The sequence below is a fragment of the Perognathus longimembris genome, chromosome 8, assembly GCF_023159225.1.
Source record: "Perognathus longimembris pacificus isolate PPM17 chromosome 8, ASM2315922v1, whole genome shotgun sequence".
Lineage (NCBI taxonomy): Eukaryota > Metazoa > Chordata > Mammalia > Rodentia > Heteromyidae > Perognathus > Perognathus longimembris.
The window spans coordinates 11,402,068-11,410,765 of record NC_063168.1 but is presented as its reverse complement, the minus strand read 5'-3'; the positions used below and the strand labels follow the sequence as shown (position 1 = coordinate 11,410,765).

The window sequence follows — 8,698 nt, the reverse complement described above, 5'->3', positions numbered from 1 at the left end:
AGGTTGAAATCCATACTTGATGAACGACAGAGAATGGTCTGGCACCCACAAAAATCAATTCAAGTAGTTATTTCCATCATTGTACAGAGCTCTGAGTAGATCTGCAGGAGTTGGAGGCCAGTTCTCCATAGATAGCAGACAGGGGGAGTGAAGTCTAGGTCTTTCCACCATCTCCATGGATCCTCAAATGAGAGGGGAGTTCATGGTTGTGCACTAACACTGTGAGGTATATTAATAATTTCCAATCAGTTACATATTACCATCAAACATAAATGGTGGGTAATGTTTTGTGTCAAACAACAGAACATTCCAGTTGCCAAAGAATGCTACGTTTGGAAATTTCCTCAGTCTAACAGGAGGAATCTACACATGCTCATCCTGGAGGACCAGACCTCATCTCCCATCCCTGACACATGAGCGGCAGGGGGGCTGGAGTGCTCACCTTCACACCACATCTTCATTCAGACAAGAGCCACGAGATATCTTAATTCAAGTTCCTCAGACCTAGGGTCTAACTGTCATGGGCATGAATGCCCGTGAGAACAGTGTCAGAATGTGAAGGCATCGGTAGGAGCAGCTGGGGCTGCCCAGCCTCTCACTTCTCTTTCCATGGAAGGTTTATGTTATGACTTGTATCACTGTGGGTGGGTAATCATAATACTGTTGACAGTAATAAGTGGCAACATCTTCAGGCTGCAGGCCGCTGATGGTGAGAGTGAACTCTGTCCCAGATCCACTGCCACTGAACCTTGATGGGACCCCAGATTCCAACTCATCTGCAGCATAGATCAGGAGTTTAGGGGCTTTCCCTGGTTGCTGCTGGTACCAGGCTAAACCATACCCAGTGTTCTCACTGGCCCTGCACGTGATGGTTGCTGTGCCTCCTGGAGACACAGATAAAGATGCTGGAGACTGGGTCAACTGGATGTCACACATGGCTCCTATGTGGAAACATGGAAACAAATATCCATGTTATTAATCAAGTTATAAGTGTTTCCTGAAGACAAAAGCATCCTGGATCACACTGAGCTGTGTGAATCCCTGCATCATCCTTCCTTACCTGGGAGCCAGAGCAGCAGGAGCCCCAGAAGCTGAGCAGGGGTCCTCATGTCCATGCTGGGTGCTGACTGGGACTGACTGCTGCACAGGGTGAGCAGCCTATGAAGAAGTCCTGAGCACAGTGGGCTGTGCTGTTGACACATGCAAATCAGCAGCATCTGAGAATAGTTAAGCACAGCTGTCCATCGGCCTCATCTCTGCAACAACACATTCTGAGTCTCAGGAGATCTAGGTTAAGCAAGAGAGTATGTTATAGCCACCAAAGAGAACCACCAAATTGCTTTCCTGTGGGTTGAAATTGCTAATCGTCCCTTTGAAGATCAAAGCTTCTTTCTTTTTATTTCTTTATCTGAGACAAAACATGTCCACTGGAGTCTTAGTTCCAGAAATTTACAGACAACTTTTGTGTAACACAAATTTAGCACGTTTTTATTATCCAGAAGAGAAAGTTTTAGAATTGCTCTGATTCACTGATAATCTGTAAGTGACAAGTTATCAGCACTTCTGTGCCATCATTAAATCCATGGAGGTGAAACAAGAAAGTGGAGCTGCTGCATTGATAAGAATATGCCTGAACTTCTGCATTGTACTGCTCAGACATATTTTCTCCTCCATCTCTGAGGTTTTGTCCCAGATGATCCATAAAATCAAGTCCTTTCAGAGATTTTCTCCCTTCCTGCAGGAAAAATCCTTTTATACCAACCTATCCTTGTGTATAATTTCAAATGAATTCATATTATTCCTTCTGGGTTTTTTTTTTTTTTTCTCAAATTTTTATTTTCAAACTGACGTACAGAGAGGTTACAGTATCATACGTTGGGCGTTGGATACATTTCTTGTACTGTTTGTTGCCTTGTCCCTCATGCCCCCCTCCCTCTCCTTCTGGGTTTTAAACGACTTCATCCCAGTTACTACGTTCAGAAGCAGTGATTCTCCTTGAAAAGGAGGATAAGCTCAGTTGATCCTGGAGCCTACTGCAGTGCCCAAACCCGCACTTGATATTCTCTTCTAATCACTAAGAGAGCACTGTGCTCAACACCTGTGTTAAAGATATTGGGCCCAAGCAGAATGAGTGCAACCCTGAATGGGAAGATCATGTTGGAATCTTGGAACCAGCAGCACATGGAACTGTCATTCATATTAGAGGGAGGCAGCATGAGTTTAGATGAAAGAGTGAGGAAAGCCGATTCCCCATGCAACAGTGCTCAATAATGAACACTAGTCTCTCATAAACAAAACCAGTGATCCATGCAAAAACAGTTGATTCTTTGTCAAAAACAGGAAAAGAAAACGGTGAGTTTGGATCATTTTGTTCTACAAACTAAGAATTCCTCGTGGATTAGGAGGAAAGAACAAGGAACGCCCACTGGCCAATTTTGAGAAATTTGAAGATCAAATGAATACTAATATACTCCATTAAATATACTGTAAATCCTTGGATTCCTAGAGATATTTCAATGAGCGATGTGATATTCACAAACCATCAAAAACGTTTGCACACATCCTAACAGCTTCAAAGGAAATGAGCAACTGTGTAGCAGAGAAATAGAATGGCCATAACCTTAATCTAGAACTGAAATGAGGATCCTCAGTAATGGTGATTCAAAGCATGGGCCTCCATATACACACCCTAAAAAGAACACAGCAGCACTTCTGGATTCTGCTCACCAAGACCAATTGCTGAATATACCCTGAGGGGGGAAATGCACTGATCTAATCAGAGAGACATTCAATATGGCCTGTGTGTGGACACTAAGAGTGATTAAAAACACAAAATTGAAACCAGACTAAAAAATTGTGTCTGGTGGCTTGATTATTGGGATGTGGTCTGACCAATTTGCCCTGACAAGCCTGGAACCACATTCCTACTGTTCTCTGCTTCTTGGGGAGTTTGAGCTACAGGTGTGAGCCATCATGGACAATAACCTATTCTTTTGTATGGCTTTTCTGTCTTGCGATCATTCATCTACAGCTATCTTTTAGCACGTTTATAATCATTGTATACATATTGAATAAAATTAAAGACTTAATGTACACATTTGGATAAGAGAATCTGTGACTTCAAACAGAGATATTTTTGAAAGCATGTGAGAGTGAGCTTTTTGTGTAGAAAACAGTAACATATACAATTACTGACCACTGCTTTTATACTGCTAGCAAGTAAGAATACATACAATTACTTTGTCAGCATACAGTAGGTGTACAAGAAGGGTTTCATTGTGACATTTCCACATATATGTTATACTCCATTATTCTCATATCCTTTATCCTTCATTCTTAATCCCATATTTTCCTCCTTAAAACAGTTTTAACAGCTGCCACTGCCCATGTTAATACATGCTAATGAAGCATTTCCATCACTGTCAGCTTCATTTACTCTCCTTCATTCATCGATCTTCCTCCCTCTGATACCAAGAGAGCCTATTTGATTATCCTGTCATCCATTTCTTTAGTATATGTTAATTGCATGAAAGGATTTCACCTTGGTATCTCACGTGTGCATATATCATATTTTCTTTTCATATAGTTTTGCTGGTCTTGGGGCTTGAACTATGAGAATGCCTACTGTCGTCGAGCTTTTTTGCACAAGGCTTTCCTTTTATACTTGTGCCACAGATCCACTTTCAGCTTTTTTAGGGTTAATTCTAGATAAATTTCTCAGAGACTTTCTTTCTCTGGCTGGCTTTGAACCATGGTCCTCAGATCTTAGCTTCCTGGGTAGGTGGAGTTGGAAGGATGAGCCACTTATAACATGCTTATAAATCATATATTTTAATTAGAACCCACTTCTCTATTGATCTTGCTTTGACAGCCAATAAAGTTAACTTTTAAAGAATTAACATGTTTCCATTGCATTCCTTCTCTTCTTATTTTTTATTTAAACTAAATCTCATTGAATCATAGATACATTGTGGGATTTTTGTTTACTTATAGAGTAGGATGTAAGATAAAATAGTTTTCCATTACTGAATAGTAGTGATTAGAACTCATTGATCATTTGGCAATATTTCATTGGTAATTTGCATTGGTAATTTGTACAGGAAGTAAATAGAAAAATAAAAAAAACAGGACAATTCCAGAGAGGAATCTCAGACAGAAGCTCATTTACGTATTAAGATATTTTCCTACCTCTGTTCTCTGCTGTCTTTTGTGTTACTTCTGCATTAGGAGAAGGTTTTGCCTTGTTGTTGACCAGTCCTAAGATTGTGAATACTACACCTTGCCATGTATAGGCTCCTTTCTCATTTAGCACTAGGATCTCAGTTTTTCTCCATGAGGTCAAGATAGAGAATGCCAAGCCTTGGACAAATACTGCAGACAATGCCATCCAAGGGCCTGGATTCCCAAATAGCTGTCAGCTGTGCTGCATGTGTTCTCTGCAATGGGTTTAGAGTCAGCATCCTGTAGAGCAAACTATCTACAAAGAGTAAGAGCTCCAATGTGCAGTTGCTGTATTTTCATAAATGTGTGTCATAGATGAATAATGAAAGCAAACACAAATGCCTAGTCTTCCATCTATGAACAAGGCTATGTAAAAGATTATATAAGGAAACTAAATCACAGTTCCAAGAAACTGTCATTTTGAATCTGAGGGACATAATAGATAAAAATTACTTTCTTTCCTTTGCCTATGAACAATTCACCTAAAACAAATGGGGATTGGTTCTCTTCACTAACAGAAATGTTAAAAATGTTCAAAGATGCTCTGCTACAAATAGATCCAGATTTTTTTCATAAAGCATCCTGGTCTGCTTCATGGGACTGATCTATGTGTTTGGTGATTTCCAGTGTCAAGGAAATGATGTAATGAAAAATTAATATCCTTGTGCAAAAGATGGTTTGGTTAAATGGCATTCAGTGAGATTGCAACAAAGTATTTTTTTTGAAACAGAAATGATGAAATGTAACTTTTCCCCCTTCTTCTAACTCTAATCATGTCAAGAGATGAGGAGACATAATACAGTCTGGATGACTACTGCCCACTTCTATTGCTTGCGTGTGGGGGTACAGGGGAAGGGGTGCATGGGGGACATCTAGGGAATTGGGCCAGAACAGCATGAGAGATATTTGTTCACTGTCTTCCCTTAACATTAAAATGAGAGCTCTGTGAGATCAGCAGTTCTATTCAATTTGTTCAAAATACTCCTGTGTAGAATTGTTCATGGTCCTATTTCTGCACTTTTACAAATGTGATTCTTTATATTTAGGGTAAAAAAAAATGAGGACAATGTTCTACTATAGTTCAGGAACTGATAATATTTTGCGTTTTTCCCCCAGAGGGAGCTGTGACACCTTAAGTCTCTTGGTGACAGAGGGATATGTAATCATTTGAAATGTCATGGCAGAAACCAGTGGTCTTGAGGTGCAGCAAGAGGGAGGATTCGTAAGTATGTGAGAACTCACTTTTGGAGATGCTGTTTGCACTGATGGAAATCTATGAAGTCTGCTTTGGATGACTGGGGTGCCTGTGTTATTACTAAAATAGAAAAGAGACTACAGAGTGCACTGTCTTCTCTTTCTATCCTGAGCAAGGAAGCTGTTCATGTGTTGGCATGGACATATTTGACGACTTCTTCTACTTCTATATCAGGAATTTAATTGATTATGCTGCATAAATCTGTGATTTAAAATTGACTCTATATTATTTGAAAAAAGTATATTGCATGCCATAAAATACACAGTACCTTAAAAGTTTTGTTAAACATCACTGAAAATCAGGCTTTTAAATTCATACTGAGACAACTGTCAAGCATGCATTTATATTTCCAGATACAATGGCATCGATGACTCCTTGTCCATTATTTGTTCTAAGAAATCAATGCCCCTGTTCTAATCTTTCATATTCTAATGCTTAGCAAGGGCTCCTAAGGTCCAACAATGGGTACTTACAGCTCTAAGAGATTTTCCTATGACCAAGAGTCTAAGAGCCTTTTAGAGGTGAATGCAACAAGATGACAACACAACACCCAACTCCTCAGCTTCCTGCTATTGTATGTCTCACATGAATGTGCACACAAGCAATGTATTTATAATGCTGGAAAATTATTGTAATATATTGACAATTTCTCATGTACCTTTAAATATACAGAAAATATTTCATCTGAACTTGGTTGAATATTTGTGACTATTTAAAAAAAGCTACAAACAGATAGATAGATAGATAGATAGATAGATAGATAGATTTCTTAGGTTTCAAAGGATACTAATTTATTCTTGCAATTGAAATATTTCCTTTTGGTAAAGTAACAACAATTTATCATCTAAAAGATTATAAAGTTTGTGCAAAGAACTAATAGCCCGCTCATCAAGTGGGCTAAAGACCTACAAAGAGACTTCTCCGATGAAGAAATGAGAATGGCCAAGAGATATATGAAAAAGTGCTCTACATCACTGGCCATAAAAGAAATGCAAATCAAAACAACATTGAGATTCCATCTCACCCCAGTAAGAATGTCAGATATCAAGAAAACTAACAATAGCAGTTGTTGGAGGTGATGTGGCCAAAAGGGAACCCTACTTCATTGTTGGTGGGAATGTAAACTGGTTCAGCCACTCTGGCAAGCAGTATGGAGATTCCTCAGAAGGCTCAATATAGAACTCCCCTATGACCCAGCAACCCCACTTTTGGGTATTTATCCAAAAAACCACAAACAAAATCACAGTAAAGCCACCAGCACAACAATTTCATTGTAGCACAATATGTCATAGCGAGATTCTGGAACCAACCCAGATGCCCCTCAGTAGACGAATGGATCAGGAAAATGTGGTACATATACACAGTGGAATTTTATGCCTCTATCAGAAAGAATGACATTGCACCATTTGTAAGGAAATGGAAGGACTTGGAAAAAATTATACTAAGTGAAGTGAGCCAGACCCAAAGAAACATGGACTCTATGGTCTCCCTTATTGGGAATAATTAGCACAGGTTTAGGCAAGTCACAGCAGAGGATCACAAGAGCCCAATAGCTATACCATTATGATCATATAAGATGATGCTAAGTGAAATGAACTCCATTTTATGGAAATGATTGTTATATCACAGTTGTAACTACTTTCAACGTCCCATGTGTATCTGTAGTTTCTACTATTGATGATGTTCTTGTATCACCTTCTTGTGATTGTATCTACACTATCTCTGTAATCTTATCTGAGTATATTGGAAACCGTGTATACTGGTATTAGAATTAGGAAATTGAAAGGGAATACCAAAATTGAGAGACAAAGGGTAAAATAAGAGAAACAACAACAAAAGCAATACTTGCAAAACTGTTTGGTGTAAGCGAACTGAACACCTCAGGGGGGGAAGGGGGAGCGGGGAGGAGGGTATGAGGGACAAGGTAACAAACAGTACAAGAAATGTATCCAATGCCTAACGTATGAAACTGTAACCTCTCTGTACATTACTTTTATAATAAAAACTTAAAAAAAGATTATAAAGTTTGATCATATAATTATGAGGATTTGAGTGAGAGGAATCTTTGTTTCTTCATTTTCTCTGTTGTGTGGATTAACATTTTGCCCTCCATGTTATGAGTTCTACTGTTTATTTTCAAACACCATTATGGAATGGTGACTCTGATCAGGAAGCAAGGGACACTGGAATTGACATATGACACTGTAACTTCCTGTGCTATCCTTGCAGTTTCAGAGAGGAAAAGACTGGTGAGAGTTCTCCTTTTACATCTGCAAATAGTTGAGAAGGCAAATAAAATATATTGGTATAAAAATATTGTAACCTCTATGAATTATATTCCATTGACTATATAATACATGGGATGTATATTTTTCTAGAAACAGATTTTTATTGGAGCGATAAATATTTTTTAAGTTTTTATTATCAAACTGATGTACAGAGAGGTTACAGTTTCATACGTTAGGCATTGGATACAATAATTACTCACAAAAGACTTCTCCTGAAGACAGGATAGGCAGAAGGCTTTCTAAATTAAGGTGCTAAAAATAAGAATGACAAAGTAAAAAATATAAATTTATTATTGTTACTGAATGGAATCTTTGGAATAGATATCTCAAACTAGAAATGTCCAAATGGTGGTAAGTTTTTTAACAATCCACCTGTATCATTGGCCTGGGCATTATACTAAGTTTCCATGACAAAGTGGCAGACAATGAGAATCAGGATGAGCTAACACTCAGTCTGGTTGCTGGAACCAGGACCACATCATTCTTCCTTCTGCAGAATAACTCCTGCAAAAGAGGAAAGCATCACAACGGTGCTCAAACTGTAACTGAGGTTCTTTGGAGACAGGAAGTAGCAGCCACTTCCCTGAATTATGCAGCACCTGAATGTCACCCAGACTTAGAGATCAGCTGTGCTAATCCCCCAGAAAAAGCATGCATATGGACTCAACACCACCCCAAGTAGGGAGGTTTTCCTTCAGGGCTGTGTCACTGTGGGAGAAATCTCTCCAGGTTGCAAGCAGTAATAACCCCCCAATATACTCAGCCTTGACCCTGGCCATGTCACAGAAAAATCTGTCCCTGACCCACTGCCAATGAACCTGCCTGGGATCGCAGAAACTCAGTGGGAACTCGAACTGTTCAGTTGCTGTGGAGACTGGCCTAGCACCTGCAGGTCAAATTCCAAACAGGATCTGCATTACCATATAGGAGACTC

At 39.2% G+C, this 8,698-nt stretch overlaps 1 gene segment (V, D, J or C); it reads right to left on the bottom strand.

Annotated features, from left to right (window-relative positions):
* Positions 1 to 587: 587 nt before the first annotated feature.
* The window catches only part of LOC125356182, a 44,497-nt gene continuing 36,386 nt past the window's right edge, over positions 588 to 8,698 (bottom strand). Inside the window, 1 exon segment of the V gene segment in view lies at positions 588 to 941. Within this exon segment, the coding sequence occupies positions 619 to 941 (323 nt within the window).